Raw genomic sequence first — 22,463 nt, 5'->3', positions numbered from 1 at the left:
CAAGGGAGAAGGGATCGGGTGTTGTAATCACATTCGAGAAAAGGAGTCAGGTGACCCTCGTTGTGTATTCTAGAACCCTGTTATAATATCCCTTATTATTACTTGAACTTGGATTTAACCTGGGACAAGCCCTTCTCTTCTCATGCTTCTGCTTTCCCTACCCCCGATATATATTTTCCCCTGCTAAGTTATCACTCTTAATAATAATCATAAGAAATAACTATTACTAATTATTTTAGATTAACACTTCATCTAAGATGTTACAACCAGAATATTTTCCCCAGTTTTTCAGATGAGCAGACTCTTTCCCAAGGTCATCTGCGCTAATCACTGGGGGATCTGGGATTTCAACTCAAGTCTTTCTGGCTATAAAACTCTTGTTCTCCTCTGCTGCCGATGACCTAGAGGGATTTGCTCTAAACACTGCGTCTCTTAATGAAAAAAAAACATAAATGCAGCAGGTCTTAGTGAAGGGGGAGCATTAGAATCCTAATTCAAGCAGTCTCTCCAGAGGGAAGCTGGAGGAGGGCTGGGCAGCAAGGTGGGGACTCTGTGGGATGTTGGTAATGATAGAAACTCTACTGCCAAAACCCATCTGGGAACAATATTTTAAATACTCTCCCCCTGGAGCCCTCTGCCACTCCCCAACACCAGTTTTCTTTGCACGCTCCGAGATATGATAGACAGAAGAATTTAATACATTTAATGCTTTTCCTTCCATTTACACTATCATAAATTACAAAGTATTATTCACTTCACAAAATAAAACCATTTTCAGATAATTTTTTGACAGTATCAAGAAGTACATAAGCTACAACCAACAAATCTGTACACTTGGGAGGGACAATAATAGCAGGGACCCAGCAGAACCATTCTGATCCCCCCGTGTGCCAACGGAGTCCGTCCGCATAGCCCGTGGAACTGTCCAGGACGATTGCATTGCCCTCCTCCTTTCAGCTCACTCACCGCACGGTGATTCTCTTCTGGTCACTCCAAAACAAGACTAGCCAGTAAGTACATGGATCATCTCAGACAATCAGAGGAAAAGACATTGTAGTTGGATTTCAAAAAAAATTTTTTTTTAAATTTACAGTTTTTGATGCTTTAAATATTTTACCTATGTTACCAAATATAGAGATCTTGCTGTGAAAAAGCTCATGCTAAGCTAAATTTATAATGAAGATGGAACTATTGTGATCTAAATCATATTAAATTATCCCTACAGAGCTACTTTTATAGAGGAACAAATATTTGTAAAAATCAAACTTATTCATTCTTACTTTTAAAAATAAGCTTGTTTATAAAACAAAAATGGGGAAAAAATCAGCACAACTTGCCATTAATTGGTTAGTCCCAAGGACTGGCCTGAAAAGGACATAGGGAAAGTGCTAACTTTTTACGTGGCCCAGATTCAACCAGTATTCTCACGTCATTTCATGTAAAGTGACCACATTCTGCATGTTCTAGGATATACACACATGACAGGGAGGAAAGACTCTGACCAATGCCAAAACATACTTTGGGATTTCACGAAATTCTCATGGAAAGAAAATCTGTGGATGTTTCAGACCATCCTACAACTGCTAAAAACATATACTGTACGACTACAAAGATGCCAGTGCTTAACAGCAAAACCTATCAAAAGCAGGGACACAGGTGGCCGGAGAACTTCCATTGCAAAGCACTGATAAGGACAGAGGTATGTCAAGATAATACTGCATTCACGGTAAACTTTTTCAGGGATCACAGCAAGAAGCAGGACAAGGTGCACAGGATCATAATCAATGCACTGCATTGAGTTCTATTTGCTGAAATAAAGTAACATTCTTGCAGCTAAAATAAAAATACATTTTACAATATAAGTTTCGTTTAACATTTAACATAGAATTGTCTTTTTGTAAGTGGAAAATGTATAACTGTATCAAGTACCTCTATGAATTAAATTCCCTTTTATTACTGATAAGACTGAAGCTTAAAGAGCTACCTTTTTTTTTTTTTTAAAATAAGTTAAAGATTAATCACTCTTCCAGCAAAACAGACATCTGTAGGAGGCACAGCAAAGACCCACGACAGGGCCTTTGTTCACTCTCACCCCTGCTGTTCTCACATGGAGGCGGCGAGTGTCTATGAGACACAGAAGCCGACTTGACAGTCACTGTGGTCCAGGAAATTCCGTCACTTGCTTGAAAAACAAATCAAGGGTAAGAAGTGTTTTTATTCCTTTTTAGCCTTATCAGCAAGATGGGGCTGGGGCCATTCGTCTCATTTCCCTGATGGGGATTAAAACAAAACATCTTCATTTTCTATTAAAATCTGCACAATCAGCTTTTGGTACCGCATGTCATGGAGGGTGGTGAGGGTGCTGTCCTCGGGGGACCTCATCAGTGTGGGTCCAAACACGATCCCCAGATTTTCAGCATTCATGAGATTGTCCTTTTCATTCAGTGTCACCCTGCAAAACAGACACATCCACAGAGCTGTTACAGATTCTGGATGAATTTATATACTGGTTAAATACATGTATGCTCCCCCAAATTTCTCTGGTCTGGGAAGTTGTAAAAGACGACTGAGAATCAGAATTCTAGAAAAGTATTTTTTAAAAAGGTAATTTTGGGGGGTTGTCTGGTTGGCTTAGTTGGTTAAACACCTGACTCAATTTTGGCTCTGCTCGGGACCGAGCCCCACTTCGGGCTCAGCACTCAGCATGGAGTCTGCTTGTCCCTCTCCCTCTGTCCTTCCGTCTGCTCATGCTCTCCCATGCTTTCTCAGAGAAATAAATCTTTTTTAAAAAGGTAATGTTCTGATTTTTTTTTTTTTAGATTGTTGACATTGCCTTCAGCCAGTGGAAGTAAATGACTTAGTGAATCTGGTAAGAAAATCAGTCCTTCTTAATAAATGTGGACATGTGATTAGAGGGTACCGGTTGAAAGGGGCAGCCGATTCCTAGCTGGCCCACAGTTCATACACATTTCAGGCTAGGCTTGTATGGAAGTCTTTTCTTTCCTGTAGTTGCTTCCTGCTGGTCTGTATGCTCCCAAGCAGGGACATTGATGGCAGATCTCCGGTCTGCTGGCATGGCTCATGTCAGCGGAGGAAGGTCACTGCAGGATGGGGCTGCCATGAGCGTAGGAATAGCCAGACCGCTATCACAGGACAGGGGAATGGCTGGAATGTGGCCAGACAGGAAAGCAGTTGGACATTATTTCTAGTTCCCACAGGATGAGGTCTGGAGCAGTAATTATTGTTGGAGTTGAAAAGCAGCATTTCAACAACCAGATGAGAACAGCAAAGCCTTCAAGAATAAAAGTCAAATTCCAGAGTTGGCTTCGTACCTTCCTAGTGGGATAAAATTACAGTCTCCTAGATTCTTGTTTTCAGGAATTGAGGTTTTTGGGATGTTCGTAGTAGAACTAAAAGACAATAGGATTAAAACCTGTTTAGGTTCCACACAGAAGGCCATCCTTTTGTTTCTATTCTCTTGGAGCTAATTAAATTGGCCACTTCGTATTTTTTTAGGAAGGCCAATGAGCTTGCATTATTTTCATGTTGCAAAGCTAAGGAGACAGGAAAGAGGACTACTCTTCACTGTCAGCTTGCTCCCATCTCCCCATAAGTCAGGCACCATGCCTGGCCAAACAAGACAGTCAGCAAACCCTCCATCATAAAAATACTAAATTATTGGCATTAAAGATTCAACTGGGACATATCAGCATTTTTCCTAATAATTATACTTTGCCTTCCAAACTGTAACAATTAGAACTAAATTCTCTCTAAAGAAATTATGACTAGCTAAAAGCCAGGCTGGCATTCATAGACTATTACTTATCCAAAAATTGCTCAAACTCTTAAATTCAATAGAGTAATCAAAATGAAAACCTTCTGAGCTCAATGTTATTATATCTCTGATCATTGTGAATATGAGCAACAATATATGTTTTAAAAGAATTTTAAAAAAAGAACAAAACCGAGAGTTTATACAGTATTCTCAACTTGCTTCCTTTCACTTTTGAATGGGTCTGTAAATTAATCAGTGCAGACAATTTTTGGTTCATTTCATCTAAGAATGGGCTACTGCTGTGTCTTTCTGAAACACAGAGGAAGGCCCACTGAAAGGCCCTGATCCCTCCAACATCTCAAAGACCAACTCACTGACCTCATTATACATGTACAGTGAAGGAAAGAGATCCACAGCTGGGTCAATGAGTCTGGAACCAGAGGCTCCAGTGTCCTTCAAATCTCCAAACATCTCCACCCATCTCATGTGCTGTCACACAGCCCGGAGTGGAGCTGCTTCCTGTAAGTCATACTCCTGTGTGATCCCTTCCCCTAAGGGATGGGCGGGACCTAGGGACTTACTTCTAACAGACAGAAGATAGTGAAAGCAACTGGATGTCGCTCCTGAGGTTAGGTTGCAGAAAGAGTGTAGCTTTTGTCTTAGGTGCTCTTGCCTGCTTGCTCTGAAGGATGCCAGCTGCCATTTTGTGAGCCGCCCAAGGGGAGATCCACATGGCAGGGAACTGAGGGTGGCCTTCAGCAAACAGTCAACAAGAGAATGAGGCCTCCCGTCATGCAGCCTCCAAGGAACTGAATCCAGCCGACCACCTCGTGTGTGAGCTTGGAAGCTCATGCTCCCCTAGTTGAGCCTTTAGAAGAGATGACAGCCTGGCCCTCACCTCCACCACAGCCTCAGTGGAGGCCTTGACCCAGAGGCAGCCAGATAAGCCACACCTGGGTTCCTGATCACAGAGACTGTGAGATAATCTCCATTTTTAAAGCCTCCAATGGGGGGGGTGGCAATTTGTTACTTGGTGATAGGTCACCAATCCATCCAGAAAACCAAGGGATCAGGACGGGAATGTGCCTGCCCAGACGCAAGGTAGGTTCAGGAGTCTAGAACTAGAATGAGCAGGAGGAGGAAGAACAGAACACGGAGTACAGGACTTGTGTAGGAAGCATATGCTGACATGGAGGCAGTGTGGACCAATGGTGAAGGCTGAGCATGGGCTCTTGACCAGACTGCCTGGATATCAAGCCTGGCTCCAGCTTACCTCTTCATAGCAGGTATTTTGCCTCTTTTAAACATCGGCAATCTCCTCTGTAACCCGAGGCCCTTAAACATACCCACCTCACAGAGATAAGCCCGTAAAGTGGGGGGTGCCCCTCCAGTCATGGAGTCAGTGTTCTAGCAGTTACAAATGGGGCTGGCCTAGCAAAGGCAGCAGAGTTCATTCTACAGAAGAGCCTGTCCCCTCAGCGGGTGAGGGAGGAAGGTTGGGAGCTCCTCCTAAGGCATTCACTGTCCAAGGCAGACAGGGTTTACAGAGGATGTGTCAAGGAGCTGTTGGCTTACTTCTTGAGATGGATCATCAGATATCGGAGGGTCTCATAGTGGGCCGGCGGCAACAGCATCAGCACGTCATGGACGGCTTCCAGCCTCTCATCCGCATTGGAGATTTCTGGGAAGAGCCCACAGAAGCAGTTAGTGCAGTGCTAGAATAAAGTTTTCAGAGAAGTAAAAAGAAGTTTGGTTTGTTCTGGTGACAGGTGGAAGGGAAGTCTAGTGAGTTCATGCAATTTCAGGTAACATTTCACTTAAATTAATCAAAGCATTTTTATCTTGTCTGATTCCAGTAAGAGTTGGAGGTTGGGAACCACACACGTGTTGAACACCCAGTGGGTGGGTGAAAGGAAGCTGGGCCTGGTCCTTGCCCCCCAGGAATCTATAGTCCTGGAGATGTTTGCTGGTGGCACAGATGGCTTTGCTCATCTTCTGAATGCTGGACTTGCTTGAAATCTCAATATCATGAGCTTTAATTTAAACTGGACCATACTTTGTAGGGTTCTCCTACAGCTGTCTGACAAGCCTTTTCCTGGAAGGCTCCCATGACTGAATGCACTTTATGACACAAGGGGGATGGCCCACCGGTGCAGCTTGCATTGATGGCACCATTCATCAAAGTGTTGGCATGGTTAACTGTGTTGTACAGTCTCGGTTAGGAAGCAGATACTAGGCATGTTCACAGAGTAAACATGCATGCTTCTGCTTTTTAGGGCTCTGATTGGTATTAGCAGTCATTCAAGGAACACTCCCCCACCATTTCTGCTGGGGCAAAGGGTGCTGAGCTGCCAGAACTTTCTTCACCCAGGACCGCCAGGACCCAGGAGAGAATGCTCTTACCAGGAAGAGGGGCCATGGCTCATCAGGAAAGTGCATCCTGCGCTAATCCCAGCCTGCCCACATTTGTCCCCATCGGGCATCTTATTATTATACTTACCTTTGAGGAATTTCTTATGAAAAAGATCTTTAAAGGGTGCTTGATTGCTATGTCATGCATTCCAGCATCTACTTTGCCCTTCCTTCCTGGGCAAAGTGCAGCACCGCTTCCCACTCCCTGCCCCCTACCTCCCACCCTAATATGGTCCTCTCTCCCGACACCAGTCAACCCAAGTACCAAACACTAATGAACAACCATGGGCTGAAGGAAGACCAGTGATGATGATGATGTTCGGTTCCTGGCCCTGAGTGCTCAGCTCTCAGACACTAGCTTTCCTACTCATAAGCCACCTCATCAGGTAGATGAGTAGATGGAGAACATTACGGAGCGGTCCTGGTATAGCACGTGCCATGGTATTATCAGTTGTGAACATCAGTGAGCAAAGCTTGGGGTCTAACTTTAATCGATTAGCAATGAGAGTGTGCTTAATGGATGAAAGTAGCTAACCCATATAGTCCTCATTGGAGAACATCTGCTTGTTTACTCCAGACTCATTTTTGTTTTTGATATATAACAGAGTATCCCCGGCTGGGCCGGTTCCAGCAGAGAAGAGACAAAATGGAGAGAGAACTGCCTGGTGCCAAGCTTCAGCCGCGTGGAGGTAGCTTGGGACTTGTTCAACTCAGCTGGTGAACTAGGCCTGGTTTTCTAGTAACTATCATTGTGTCCTCACTTGGCAAAGCGAGTGCTCATGGAATAATTTAAACAGTCCTGAGTTTTAATTTTCTTGAAGTTAAAAGCATTTTACTTCGCACTTTGGTACAAATAAAAGGTTAGTTCTCAATACTTACTCGCTGCTTCGATAAATTTGGGATAGGTGTCATAGGTGATAACAGGAATGGGTAGGTCTCTGAAGTAAAGTTTAAGGGCTCCAGTGATGATGTTTATGTCTGGATAGATGTTGGCAGATATATCTGCCTTTTCACCGTCTGAAAAACAATCAATGATCCAATTCCCAATTAGGATCTATTTTGTCAAGTTAAAGAAAAAAAAAATTCAACAGTGCCTGCGATGTGCCCATACTAGTCCCAGCTGACTATTCTTGCAATAACACCAATATGCAGGAAGTAACAAAAACAGGTTTGGAGAGAGGGATTTTGGGGTCTGAGGGTAAGTGTAGCCAAAAAGGTAGTGAAATTGACTTATTGTAGTTCTTTGGGCCCAGCCTCTGGTAATTTGCTAGGCCAAAACTTAGCATAGTGATTCATATTCTAGATACAAACATTCATAAGGGAATAATCATCTCATCTGAAATAATAAAAAAAAATCAAGCTTTAAATAGCCGCACCAGCATTCTTCGAATTTGAACATCACACACACATAATTGCTGAATGTCTTCAGTTTCTATTGTCTGTCACAGGCTCACTGACATTTCTCTTATCTTGGTTCTCTCTCTTCTGTCCCTAGGACTTTAATCTGGGAAACTCCAATCATCCCTCATGTATGGATAATGTTCTATTCTAATCATGTTTGCAATCATTCAGAAGACTTTTGACTTTTTGTTTTACCATTAGTAAAAATCAATCCAATTTAACTGTTGCAGACTATACATTTTTTGGTAAGAAAGTTTCAATCATATTGAGATGATTAGCAGTTTCTTTTACATGGAGAATTGAAGGAAAGCACAAATGTCTCAGCAGATTTGGTGCTGAGGATAAAAAGCTGGCGTCCAGAAAGCAGTGAGCACGGCAGATGGGTCACCCCATCCCATTATTTACATATTTAACAAATATCTATTAAGGCTCTACCCTGTGGCAGGCACTGTTAAGCACTGGTAAGTCAAAGAAGAAAAGACATTCTCCCTTCAAAAAGCCCTAGTCATTCTGGGAGTCAGGCAGGCAACTCCATAGTTCTAAGGAAATGGGAAGCTTGCTAGGCTGCAAACATGAAAACATGGTAGGGGGGAGTGGACACAGGAAAGGACAATGGGACTCTTAGGTCAGCTTGAGGATGAATGACAGAGGAAAGACTTGAGTGGACACTGACTAATAGGTAAGTGTTTTCCAGGTGGATATGAATTAATTTTAGAAGAATGTGAGCCAAGGTACTTGTTCATGAAAACAGGGAAGGTGTATTTGAGTATAGCTGAGGCACAAAGCAGCTGTGCCAAGGTCAGGGCCAAGGAACAGACCATGAGCCTGAAAAGATAGGGTGACCAGATCATCAAAGACCTTGTCTAGTGTTCTCCAGAGTGAAGGTTCTATCTAGTAGGCTAGGGGTTCTAACTCTTGACAGGATTTACTACCATTATTTGGACCATTCACTAGAAATACTAGAAAGAAACACTAACTTGGAAAGATATGTAAATCCCCATGTTCACTGCAGCATTAGTCACAAAAGCCAAGACATGGAAACAACCTAACTGTTCACTGATGGATGAACATAGAGGAGATGCAGTATATAAATATATATAATGGAATATTATTCAGCCATAAAAAGGAGTGAAATATTGTCATTTGTGGCAACATGGAGGGACCTTGATGGAGTTATGCTAAATGGAATAAGTCCGGGACAGCAAAAGACAAATACCGTATGATCTCTTTTATACATGGAATCTACAACAAAACAACAAAGCCAAGCTCACAAATAGAACAGGTTGGTGGTTGCAGGAGACAAGCAGGGAGGGGTGGGAAACATGGCTGAACTGCTTTTTGTTAAAAATTCATAAAGACATACAGATTCTTGGGCTCACTTAACTTTCTGAATGAGTCCCCAAGGCGGGTCCTAGAAATCTGTACTTTTAACGAGCTCTCGAGTTCTTTGACCTAAGAGATAGTATGGCCTAGGGAGCGTTCGTCACAGTTGTAAATAACAAAAGGTGTCACCTTCTAAACTTCCACTGGTGTCCCCTGTTTCAGTGCAGGACATATCCCCATCCTATGCTCTCTTCTTTGGAGTTTTGTGGGAAGGAAAGGAGGTGCTAAGATCCTCAGGTGGGGGTACAGAAGGACACTCTGGGACCATGTGGACCGACCATAAATGTTGGGCAACCAAATCAAGAATCATGATGGTACCAAAGGCTGGCTTCCCATTCACCATTCAAGAAGTATTTTAAACTCACTTCCCCATGTGGTCACTTATCCACAACTTTTAAGGGAACACCTCCTCCAGAAAGGGCTATGTGATTTGTAAACCATCATTCCTCGGCTTCCTGAGGAACAGCTCTGAAACCCATTCCCACTATGAATAATGTCTGGTTCCAAGAGAAAGCATACTAAGGACAGGTCCTCTGACCTTTGAAAGAGCACAAGCCCACCTCTGTCAAAGGCCATTTTGACATCTTCTATGTGTTCAGTGAACCCGGAGACTCTGTAAAGGCCTTCCGACTTCAATCCTGTTGAAAAGAGAGACAGACTTTAGCTTCCTGAAACATCTACAAAGGACTCTAATTTCATATTTACATTGTGAGCTAACAGGAAACGAACAAATAGAATCAGTGCTCTTGTATATTACACACGCTCACGTCAGAAGCCGGGCTTGTCCATCTCTGTTTCTAGGCACGTCTATTTTCATTTGCTTGTGCTGCAATGAGACCTCAGGGATCTGGTCTTCTTCCTGCCCGGCTTTGCACAGTGAGCCTGTTTAAGATTCTCATCGACCACGGTCTCCTGTTTCCTTGTTCGTCAGACTGCTGGATGAGATTTTGTTGCTTCAGGCAGCAACCTGGCTCCTTCCCAGCATCCTCTTAGCCCACGTGTCACACTGTGTGCAGCATGGGGCTAGGAACACACACACACGGATGCTTGCATATTATCCTGATTTCATTGAAATGATCTAAATTTTATAGCCTTTTCTGTTTAGTCATAAGTAGGATAATATGTTCAATGTTTAAATATGACTGATTTAATTATTATACCTTGAAATAGCATAGAGAGGGGAAAATAAAAATTTAGTGATGATTCTGGGAATTTGATCCCTGTATATCTGGGCTAAGAAAGGGTTGTAGTTTCTGCTCAAATAGATCTTATTGATTTGTTAAGATATATCCTAAGGCTGGTCCAGGTCTGAAAAGCATCAGAAGGGATAAAGGGCCAGATTGTAGACGTTCCAAGTCCGAAACAAGCTGCTATCAAACTCCAGCTACAGTAAGAACGTGTGCACAGAGAGCTTGTACAACTGGCCTGCATAAATCCTGCCGCCTTCCTCCTGGGACAGTCAGAGACCTTCACAGATCTCGGCTTTGTCTCCCACTGAGCCGCACTCAGTCTCAGAACCCGTCTCAGGACAGTTGCCCAGGCTGCCAACATCGATCCACTGGCTCGGCTCACCAGAGAAGACCGGGCGTCATCATCTTCTAGTTGGCGGTCCACATGAACATGCCTCACTATGGGCGTGACCTGCACACAACACAGGCACGCCGGAGCACAGTGTGGTGAACACTAACCCTGCCTGTTTGTGGAAGGGTCCATGAGAAAGATCTTCTGGAAGAGCAATCTTTGAAAGGAGTCATGAAGGATGGGCTAGAGTTTGCCAGAGCAGCAGAGGCTTCCAGCTCTCCTTGCAAAATCGGCTCTCCCCTTCCTCGGCTGCAGTGGAACCTCCGATTTGCTGAGCAGCAACTATGGCTGTGGCCAGTCCATTCTGGCGAATGTAAAGAGAGCAGAATTGATGTGCGTGGCGCTGGGGTTGTAGACTTGAAGAGGAAGAGCACGCCCTTCTGCCCTTGGTTGGAATGCAGAGGAGACGGCGGTGACCCTTTGGGAGCTTGCAGGTGAAGGCAGCTCTCGAGGATGGCAGAGCAACAAGCTGCAGGCCTGGGTTCCTGCCCTTGGGGAGCTGCTCACCTCGCCCTAGACTGCTCCTAGGGCCCAGACCGGTACTGGAGAGAGAGAGAGACAGAGAGACAGATTTCTATCTTGCTGGAGACACTATTGTTTGGGGGTCTCCGTGCCAGCAATGAAGCTGGCAGATGGACACATTCAGAGGTGGGGTTAGGATCGGTGGTAATTCCAAGAAAAGGCAGAAGGAATAACATAGGCCGAGTCCTGTATGTTGGGCCCCATGCAAGGTCATTTATATGGATCAGCTTTTTTAACCCTCACAGCCACCTTATGACTGATTCCATTCAATTTATGGGTGAGGAAACATATTCAAATGGAGCAGGTAACTTGGCCAAGGTCACGCCACAGCGAGTGTGAGACCAGGCTGGGAGTCTCACTCCAATTCCGCGATCTTTTCATTCTGCCACATCATGCAGAAACAAATGGCCATGAAAGAGCCTTTGCAGAACAGTAAGGGATTTGCCAGGGATGAAGATGAGGTAAGACTTTGGCAGAAGCGGCAATGAAGCTGGGGACGGGAGTCATGTGAATTTCTTCCAGCCCATTCTCTGATTCTGCTCCCATGAGCAGGATGCTGAGGCCTGCGGCTCCAGTCCCTTTGCTCGGAGTCCCCCGGAACATATTCCTGCTCTGGGCTCTTCTAGCTCTTGTGCTTGGCGAGCTTCGTGCTGTGCTTTCCCTGGACACGGTGGGTAACTTTGCCGGAGTTTTCCGTCGCATCTGATGAGGATCAGCATGGGACGGTCCCAGCTTCTCCAGGGTGGCTGAGGTCCTGAGTGGAGGCTCCAGAGGGCCTGATGATCTGACCCCAAATTGCAGAGCCCTCTAAGCAGTAGGACCCAGGGATAGTTTTCCCAGCTCCTCACCCAGAGTCAGGGCACCGCTTCTCAACTCTTACCCAGCTCAGCCCCTGCAGCAATACCTTCCCCAGATCCCAAAGCAGCCACTAAACTCCGACAGGCCCAGGAATCAAAAGGCAGCTGGCACTTACAGTTTGAGATGAAATGAGCAAGTCTTAAGGAAACAGAAGAGCTCTAGCTTTCATCCTGCACGGAAGAGGGAATGGTTTCCTATCTCTAAAAGGCTTGGAGTCATGAGCTTATAATGCCCTCTTTTGTTTTGTTTTGGAAAGAATGGAATAGTTAGTCCATGCATAAATATCTGCGAATAATTTACACCAGTTTGGACACAATAATGGACACTGACTACAGCAGAGAACCTACACAGCAAAAATGGTTAAAGCCTCTGGGCTTTACATGGTCCAGTTATCGAAGTTCTATCCAGCCATCCAACTTCTTCCCAACCAGACTCAATCCAACACATCACTGAACATTTTGATACTGAAGGGCAACCAGACAAAGCACACAGCAAAGAAGGAGAACTCAAGAATACTAGGAAGAGGGCGCCTGGGTGGCTCAGTGGGTTAAGCCGCTGCCTTCGGCTCAGGTCATGATCTCAGGGTCCTGGGATCGAGTCCCACATCGGGCTGTCTGCTCAGCAGGGAGCCTGCTTCCTCCTCTCTCTCTGCCTGCCTCTCTGCCTACTTGTGATCTCTGTCTGTCAAATAAATAAATAAAATCTTTTTAAAAAAAAAAAAAGAATACTAGGAAGAGCCTTCTTACTGTAATGTTTCTATTTTCTGCGGCTGCTACTTCTTTAAAAAAAAAAAATTATTTATTGGGGCTCCTAGATGGCTCAGTTGGTTGCACTGCCAACTCTTATTTTGCCTGTCATGGTCTCAGGCTCCTGGGATGGAGCTCTGCATCAGGCACAGAATTCCATGGAATCGGCTTCAGGATTCTCTCTCCCCCTCTGCCTCTCCCTGATTGCTTGCTCCCTCTCTCTCTCAAGTGAATAAATAAATCTTTTTTAAAAAGATTTATTACCTGGCGATTCATAGACCTGTACCCCTGGGGATAAAAATATATGTTTATAAATAATATTTATAAACATATTATATTTAATGTTTATAAATAATGTTTATTAATAATAAATAATAATATATAAATATATTTATATATTTATATATAATATATATATTTATATAAAATTTATATATATATAATTTATATATAAATATATTTATATATTTATATAAATATATAATATATAAATAATAAATTTATTTATTATTTATTTTATAAAAATATTATTTATATATTTATAAATATTATTTATATATTTATATATTATTTATATAAATATAAATAAAATATTATTTATATTTTTATAAAATAAAAAATTAAAAAAGATTTTTTTAGTTATTTACTTGTGCAAGAGAGATAAAGCATGTGGTGGGGAGGAGGAGAGGGAGAGAGAGAATCTCAAGTAGACCTCCTACTGAGTGAACCTGATGCAGGGCTTGATCCCACATTCTCAAGATCATGACTTGAGCTGAAATCAAGAGTCAGATACTTACTCTTAAAATTAAGTGAGTGAGCCACTCAGGCACCCCTCTTCTGTTTCTTCTTGATTTTTCATTGCACAGATCTTTCTAATCTCTTAACTCTCTTTGAAAGAAACAGAACCAATCCTAGCAGTGAATTTCTCTATGGTAGAAAATGTATGTGTTGATCAATAGTTTCTTTATCTTATATAATAGGATCACTTTTTAAGACTCAATTCAGACCTCATCTCTGCCATATATGTTTCCTGAATTGTCCTTGAAGCACATTGAAAGGTCTTCCTCTATGACTCCATCGTGTTTTGAATATACACATCCATAACATTTATTTATTTTACTTATCACCTCTGATTCTGCATTTCTGGAAGATAAGAACTGTGACTTTTGTATCCTCAATGTGTAGCAGGTAATAAATTCTTAACAAACGTGTGCTGGCTGCATATATGCAAGGTTTAGGTACACAACAGATGTAGTTGGCTGGTGTGTGTGTGTGTGTGTGTGTGTGTGTGTGCGCGCGCGCGCGCGCGCTGGGTCAGAATGTTTCCCCAACATCAATAGTGGAGAGAGAGTCAATTCTACAATTGTAAGAAAGTTTCCTTGACAATAGTAAAAACAAACAAAAACAAAGTCACTAAAATAAAGAGTGTTTTCCAAACCTCTTGCTTCAATCTCCCGTATGCATATGTCTACCACCATGGGTCTCTGAGTGTTGTGAGCCTTTACAAGGGTTGTGAGGTCACAGCAGTACACCTTCTTGATCCTCTTGAGATCTGGCTGACAGTCATTGGGAACGTGCTTGGAACACTGTTTGTGTACGTTCAGTCCACAGTCTGTAAACAAAGAAGCCACGTTAGCCTCACCGGCCCTTTTGTCAAAGCCTGACCCAAATTATATGTTACCAAAAATAAAAGTGGAAACACCCAAGGGTTTGCTGTATCTTTCTGGAACATCTATCCCATTTAGAGGTAATACTCTTAACAAGTAGGAGTATGAATCTATCTTTACTCACAAAGCTTAAATAATTCCATTTTTCTCATTTAGCCTTTTTTGTTGCTGGACCATAAGAACAGAACATTTCACTGAAATAGTTTTGGTGATTAGCTAGGTTGTTTGTAGGGGTTCTCCCCCCCACCTTTTGGGACTTGTAAACTTTGGATCCACATGTGGATGTCTGGGTTTAGAATCCCAGAGCTAGTCTTGGCTAATAAAGGGTACTTAGGACTTTTGCTAGGTTGTTTTTCTAAGGCCATGGATTCTCCTTTAGTGGAAGACATGATTACTCTCTCTTTAGGAATCTTTAATCTTTGATATGAGGGACCTGTGACCATTGGTATCTTTTTCCCTTTTCCTGAAGAGCTCCCCATAGTTTCCAGTACCTTCCTCTTGTTGGGCAGTTTGGGTGGACAATTTTTCTTTCTACTTGCCTTACTTTGACACCCATGAGTGGAAATAATGTCTTACTAGATACTGGAGTACCTGAGAGTTTACAATTTAGAACAATGCCCTGTAATGTGATGATTACAGTAATTATTTATAAAGCTCATATCAAGATCCAAAGCTAAAAATGTACTTTTAAGTTCAATGAACACATTAAAAGCCTTGTTAGTGGTTGGTATTCACTGACATTGAATTTCTCTAACAATAACAAGACAGTCTAGATTCTGGAAAATAAAAATATAATGCTGAAGTTGTTTAAAGAATGTGCTAATAAAAACATGTTTATATGTTTATGTATTATATGTGTATATATATACGTGTTTATATATATATATGGTACACATATAATAATACCATAATTACCTATTTAGAAAAAAGCACTTAAACACACCAATGATTTGAGAAAATCTAAACTTTTATAAAATCATCAAAAATGATTTTTAAAAATCATTACATCATTTTTAAAAAATTTTAAGTGTACCAGAATTCATCATCTATGCACCACACACAGTGCTCCACGCAATACGTACCCTCCATAATACCAACCACCAGGCTCACCCAACCTCCCACCCCCCGCCCCTTCAAAACCCTCAGATTGTTTTTCCAGAGTCCACAGTCTCTCATGGTTCGTCTCCCCCTCCAATTTCCCTCAATTCCCTTCTCCTCTCCAACTCCCCATGTCCTCCGTGTTATTCCTTATGCTCCACAAATAAGTGAAACCATATGATAATTGAATCATTACATCATTTTCATGTAATTTTTAGACTGAGTTCTGTCTACCCACCTTCCAAAGAAAAAAACCAGTTCCAAATCATCTTGGCTTTATCAACATCAGAAATTCAACAAAGCTCAAGTAAACTTCAATAGTATTTTGGTAGATCAATTTGTAGTTGTGAATTTGGGCCAACTGAACCAAATAGAACTGATTTATTTTCTTCCTTGGATCCTCCTTTGTAAAATAAGGATGATAACAGGATCTACTCCTGGGATTATCATAAGGCTCAGCTAAATTCGTCTCTCTAAACTCTGAAGTGTGGTGAAAGCTACATGCGAGTAAAATAAAAGAAACAGCAAATATGTGAGAAAATACAAGGGTACCCGGCCAGCTATTCTGTTATTTCATCAGTAAGCTTTACTACGTTCTTATAAACTTCATTTAAAACAATTTTTTAAAGTTGTGATCAAATATACATAACACAAAATTTACCATTTTTAACCATTTCTAAGTGTACAGTTCAGAGGCATTAAGTACCTTCATGTTGTTTGCAACTGTGATCACCATTCATCTCCAGAACCTTCCCCTCCCCAAACTGATAATCTACCCATTAAACAATAATTCCCGAGACCCTCGCAACCACATTCTACTTTCTATTTCTATGCGTTTGACTACTGTAGATACCTCATGTAAGTGGAATCATTAGCATATGTCCTTTTGTGACTGGCTTATTTCACTTAGCATGATGTCCTTAAGGTTCATTAACATTACAGGATATGACAGGATTTCCTTCCTCTTTAAGGCTAGGTGATATCCCATTGTATTGATATACTACATTTTGTTTATCCACCGTTGGACACTCTGATGGCTTCTACCTTTTGGCTATTGTGAATAATGCTGTTATAAACACAGGTATACAAATATCTGTTTGAGTGCTTGCTTTCAGTTCTTTGGGTATAGATCGAGAAGTGGAAATTAGGTGATAATTCCATTTTAAATTTCCTTATAAACTTCAATTTAAGATTAAGATCTGAAGCAACAGTGGATTTCTGTAGAGTTAAATACTGGCATTTCATTAAAATTAGGATGTTTTGTAATATATAAAAATATTCAGTATTTGCAAACTATTACAATTCCATATGCTAAAAATAAGGTCTAGTTCAAATCAAAAATAGTTAAAATATATAAAATACTGAGAGTTGAGAGGGAGTGATGGTTATTCTTAACATTTAATGACCAAGTTTCAATTTTCCTGCTGCTCAGAGGAAATATGAGGCCAAACATTGGCCACTGGAGAATATTAACATTATGACCTCAGAATATATTTTATTAAAACAACAACAAAAACAGAAAAAACAAGAGCCTTTTTACCCCGGGGAAGTTGCTATCCACAGCTAATCCAAACTCCAGAGTTTTGTTCTCATAGAATATTGACTTTAGACTGATTTACTACTCAAATTGGATAATACTAGCAATTAGGATATTTCTGGTAGGTGTAATCTGGACAGCCCGAATTAATGACCACTGGGTGATTCAGATAGTCTACCGCTTAACACAGTGGTTGAGCAGTGAGGTGCGTTGTAACTCCCTGGTAAGTCTTTTGTGTTAATTAGGGTATCTGGAACATTTTTGGAGAGGCTGCCTCTCAGCCTGTTTGCTGCTTGTCTCCTGGGTCTGTAATGGGGGCAAGTGGCCTTAAACCACATAGACAACCACTACTTGACCCATCCTGGTACCACCTCTGGTGATTGCTGTATCTACACTGTAGAAGCTAAGGTAGCCCCTTCTGAGCAGAGAAAGGATTTAAGGTCCCACAGTCCTGTGAACCCAAATGGGCAGTATGGTCAAGGAACTTATCTTAATGTAGTATCATTAGCTTATTTTAAATGCTTCCTAAGAATTATTTTTTTAAAAAAAACCATACCCTAGTAGCAAGGAAAAAAATCAGTCATGGTGTTGGTGGAAACCCAATCAGTATACTATGGGCGGCTATTCTTGCTCCTGGCAGGACTGCCTGCCAGAAAAAGTGTGGCGAGGTGAATTCCGCCCAGTTAAACATGAGTTTGGCAATTCTTTGCTCTTTTGTTAGCTGTATTTTAATAAGACGGGCTATGTGCTGTTAGCACTGGGTGAGGGCATCTAGTTCTAGGTGGAAAAATACCCAAGGTTTCAAAGTGCTTTGAAAATATGCGATATCCAATCAAGGTCTTTAGTTGCATAGCTAATCTGATAGCAGAAAAATTCTGAGTATGGGTTCTGGAGCTCAAACAATTTTCTACCACGTACCATGTGGCCAAGAGCAATTAATGACGGCCTGTAAGCCTCAGTTTCTTCATTTGTTTAGTGGGAAGAGTAATTGCATCTCTTTAAGGTTTGTTGGTGAGACTAAATGGCATGATGGATAGAAAGCACTTAGCTCAATGCCTGGTGTATGGGAAAGGTTCACCAGTATTTCTGTTTTCATGCCTTGCCTTTTGTAGTAAAGTGGGGATAGAAAAGAAATGTGGTTTTTCTATCTTTGCCATTCCATTGAAATTGATTTCTTTCTTTCTTTCTTTTTTTTTTTTTAAGGACCACTGCCTTTTGGGTGGTGGGTAGGTGCATAAGAAAATATACTTGGATTTTTTTTGCTCTTCTTGCATAAACATGATATTCCCTTTCATTCCAGTAGACACCTAGAACAGTCTCTCCATTAAGCAGAGAGATGACTTGAACCTTCCAGAAAGCTAGACTTTTGAGCTAATCTGGATCTGTTTCCCAACTCTGGAGAAATGATCTCCAGCTCAACATTATGTCACTTTATATAAATGGAAAAGGATGAAGAAAGGTCTGTGTCTACCTGAGCACCGAACCCCTTGGGCGATGAGCCCCCACATGAAGTTGGCACAGTATTCACACCAGTGCGGGCCTCGGAATGTGTGGACCTGTGATCCAAAAAGAAGAAAAATGTCAGAAAATTCAGTTATATGAAGGCAGGTGGCCTTGGACATGAAACACATAGATGATATCAAGAAATGAAGACTTTAGTGGAAGTGAGCATCCCTCACTGGTCCTTTTTCTTCCAGTGGGTGGAGTTACAAACAAACCAGAGAAAACGGAGATATGCTTTGATGTCTGAAAATCCCCTACCAATTCACTGTGCCCCAGGCCAGAGTCACAAAGGAATGTGGAACAGCAGTAAGATTACAGGGCCATGCCCTCAGCTAAGGAATGATACTCTCACCACCCAAAACAAGGCACCGTGCAGACGAACCCAAGATAGCCTGGGCCAGTCACCATAACCTGCATTTAGTTCTGCAAGTTCTGGAAGGCAGGACTCAATTATTGCATCCTTTTGACCAAAGTTGCTCCATGTGTAGAATATCCAGACAGGTATAAATAAGACATGATAATGGGAAAATTAGAAGGTTCCAAGGCTTTGAGCCACTTCCAAAAAAACCCAAACAAAAAACAAATAAACCTAAAACCAAAAAAATTGGCATTAAAAAAAAAATGAGGGAGTTGGCTGAAATGAAAGCTACTGACAGGGTGTACAGAATTGCCTTCCCCAGAGACAGGGTCCAGATTCAGCACTACGGGTGTGGCCTATGAGTGTGTAACTTGCAAGTCCTCTCTGATTGGCCCAGTTGTGAATCTCATTGGTTGGTGCCCCAGCCAGTTAAATATTCTGAATATCATGAAGTAAGGATGGTTTTATCTTTAATTATTCAGGTATAGGTCCTCTTGTGATTGGACCACGTATTAAGTCATGATTTAAAACAAAAACAAAACAAAACAAAGTACATGTTCTCTAGCACCACTGAGCTTCAAGACACAGAACTAGGGGATTCCTTGAAAGCAAATGTGGCCAGCGTAAGCCAAAAACCACCACAGGAAGTCTACTTGGAGACATACAAACCCATGTGAAAATGTTTTGAATTTTTACAAAATTAAAATATTATGAGACATTACTAAGAACTTTCAAAGTTTAAAGCCTCCATTAACTAGTAAAAGAAATACAGAAAATATTATCTTTTTTAAAAGACTGGGAGGCCAGTCTGCTTTTATTTTTTAATTTTAATTTTTAAAATTTAAATTCAATTAATTAACATACAGTGTATTTTTAGTTTCAGAGGTAATGTTCAATAACTCAGTATGCTAAATTTGGTTAACACAAAAAAATATGAGAATGGCAACTATGGGTACAATTTGGGAAGATGCTCATCAGAGCTCTACTTAAAAAAGCATTACTTTGAGGTCTTTCTTTATGTACACATGCCACTAATTGTATATATGTAAAGGGGCAAACCAAACAGATCTGGTTTCCTCCTCCTGGAACTTACAGATTTGCAAAGGCAAACAGAGTGAGCAAGTTAAAAAATTAAACTTGAAATTAAATTAAAATTAAAATTAAACCACGACCATGGTTTCTATGCAACAAAACTAAGTTTTGGTATTTTAGTTTGTCACATGCAAAGTGTCCAGTATACTATTTCTGCTTTGAAAAACAATGGGGGGAATAAACAACCTCTCAGAATTGTTTTTACTAATAAAGGGTAATTACGCTGTAAGGAAATGGCACTAAGATATGACAAAGCCTCCTCATCCGAATGCAGAGAATCTATCCCAGGGAGCACATGTACTCACACAGAGCCAAGATGCCATGGTTCATTTAGAGGCCCGCTCAGATTAAACATGGTCTCTAAAGAATCCCTCAGGAAGGGGTTCTATTGGCAGATGAAGATTTTCTAAATTTAGTGATCAAAAGTTTCTTAGTATTATTTTACTAGAAAGGCTCTAAAGGGACGGTGCTGGTTAATTATGGCAACAAAGTCGATGGTTAATATACTATTGAAATTGTAAGATCAATAAAATAAAATCATACAAGGTTTAAAAGAAAAAAAAGTTTGTTACTAGAGAGACTTAAGAGTCTCTCGATGTTATCCATAGTGGTCAGAAAAGCTTCTCTTGGAAAGTGACCTCTTGAAGGAGAGGAAGGGCCAGTCTGGTAGGGGAAATGTTGGAGAGCATTCCAGGCAGAAGGAGTCTACAGAGGTCCTGCAGGAGCCAAAGAATTTGGTGTGACTGAGGAATGAGGCCAGTGAGGGCCAGAACACCAGAATGAGGGGAGGGACCTGGCTGAGATTGAAGGTAGGAAAGGGCCTTGAAGGTTTTATTAATGAGCATAGATTTTCTTTTAAGAAGCTCTTAAGGGGGCGCCTGGGTGGCTCAGTGGGTTAAGCCGCTGCCTTCGGCTCAGGTCATGATCTCAGGGTCCTGGGATCGAGTCCCGCATCGGGCTCTCTGCTCAGTAGGGAGCCTGCTTCCTTCTCTCTCTCTGCCTGCCTCTCCATCTACTTGTGATTTCTCTCTGTCAAATAAATAAATAAAATCTTTAAAAAAAAAAAGAAGCTCTTAAGGATTTTAAGTAGGAAGACAGTTAAAAAAAAAAGATATTCTGACCTCTGACCACCATGTTGAAAACAGATGGGAGAGTATTCATAGTGAAAGAAATTCAGAATCTAGTTGGTAGTTTCTGGTTGAGAAAGGATAGAGGCCAAGATCAGGGTGCTGGAGTTGGAAATGGGAAATAGAAGGATTTGAGGCATATTTTAAAGACAGAATTCATAAGACTTTATAATAGAATAAATATGGATGTTTGAGGGAGACAGGAATGAAGAATGACTTCTAGATTCTAGCTTTAAAACCAAGTGGATGGAGATGACATTTGCTGAGATAAGGAAGACACTTTGGGGGAAGAAATTCAAGAATTGAGCTCTGGCCAGTTTAAACTTAAATGTGTTGATCTCAAGCAGGAATTCACACATAATTCAAGGGCTCAGAGGAGGAGAGAGGGCTGGATGTATACATTTGGCTACCCCTGACAAATAAATGGTACTTAAAAATGTGTAAATGGATAAAAACTATTAGGCACAGAGGGCAGAAAATGAAGAAAATAGAGCTCAACCCAAGTCCTCTGTGCTCCAACAATTAGAAGAAATAGAGTCAAGTGCTTCAGAAGCCAAAAGGTGAAGAGTATTTTAGGGGAGAAGTAGTCAACCATGTTCAGTTCTGGGAAGAGGTCCAGTTAAATGAGGACTGAACACTGATTCAGACACATGAAGTTATTAGTAACCCTGGCAAGAGTAGTTTCTTTGGATCGGTGAGGATGAAAGTCATACTTAAGTGACATGAAGAATAATTGGGAGGTAGGGAAGTGGAGAAATGTGGACGCAAATTTGTTAAGAAGTTTGGTTATGATGTCCACCAGAGCAACGAAATAGCTCCAGGGAGATACGGAGATATGGGAGAATTTTATTTTATTTTTTTAAATAAAAGATGGGAGACATTAGGGCATGTTCACTTGTGGATGGAATTGATGTAATATGTACAAGAGACTGGAAATGAAGAAGCGAAGGAATGAGGAGTGATGATCTTGAAAAGCTGAGATGCTGGGCTTTGGGTCATATATGGAATATTCAAAAAGAGGAACAGTTGAGATCTTTCTAGAATTAGTAAAATCACATCTTCAGATTCAGAAAAGCTAAGTGAGTCTCAATTCTGGTAAACTGAAAAATTATCTAAACTATATAGATTATATAGAAACTACAGAATACCAAAGGACAAGCAAAATCCTTAAAAACAAACAAACAGGGGCGCCTGGGTGGCTCAGTGGGTTAAGCCGCTGCCTTCGGCTCAGGTCATGATCTCAGGGTCCTGGGATCAAGTCCCACATCGGGCTCTCTGCTCAGCGGGGAGCCTGCTTCCTCCTCTCTCTCTCTCTGCCTGCCTCTCTGCCTACTTGTGATCTCTCTGTCAAAAAAATAAATAAAATCTTTAAAAACAAAAACAAACAACAAAAACCCCAAACC

General features: G+C 41.4%; 1 protein-coding gene and 2 long non-coding RNA genes across 3 annotated transcripts in view; 2 read left to right on the top strand and 1 right to left on the bottom strand.

Annotated features, from left to right (window-relative positions):
• Window positions 1-682: 682 nt before the first annotated feature.
• CHN2 (chimerin 2) overlaps window positions 683-22,463 on the bottom strand; it is a 290,041-nt gene continuing 268,260 nt past the window's right edge. The window contains exons 8-13 of the mRNA XM_044246302.1: window positions 18,452-18,536; window positions 14,117-14,290; window positions 9,532-9,609; window positions 7,067-7,204; window positions 5,351-5,456; window positions 683-2,452 (exon numbers count right to left, since the gene is read on the bottom strand). Of these exons, the coding sequence (XP_044102237.1) occupies window positions 2,281-2,452; window positions 5,351-5,456; window positions 7,067-7,204; window positions 9,532-9,609; window positions 14,117-14,290; window positions 18,452-18,536 (753 nt within the window). The 3' untranslated portion in view covers window positions 683-2,280. The remainder of the gene's footprint in view (window positions 2,453-5,350; window positions 5,457-7,066; window positions 7,205-9,531; window positions 9,610-14,116; window positions 14,291-18,451; window positions 18,537-22,463) is intronic.
• On the top strand, window positions 2,125-4,141 carry LOC122904946. The gene is made up of 3 exons (XR_006384287.1): window positions 2,125-2,201; window positions 2,820-2,869; window positions 4,096-4,141. It is a non-coding gene; the product is annotated as an uncharacterized LOC122904946 (long non-coding RNA).
• On the top strand, window positions 4,137-7,904 carry LOC122904947. The gene is made up of 3 exons (XR_006384288.1): window positions 4,137-4,296; window positions 6,793-6,876; window positions 7,683-7,904. It is a non-coding gene; the product is annotated as an uncharacterized LOC122904947 (long non-coding RNA).

This window comes from Neovison vison, chromosome 4 (genome assembly GCF_020171115.1).
Source record: "Neovison vison isolate M4711 chromosome 4, ASM_NN_V1, whole genome shotgun sequence".
Lineage (NCBI taxonomy): Eukaryota > Metazoa > Chordata > Mammalia > Carnivora > Mustelidae > Neogale > Neogale vison.
The sequence above is the reverse complement of the archived record's forward strand: the minus strand, read 5'-3'. Positions and strand labels throughout refer to the sequence as shown.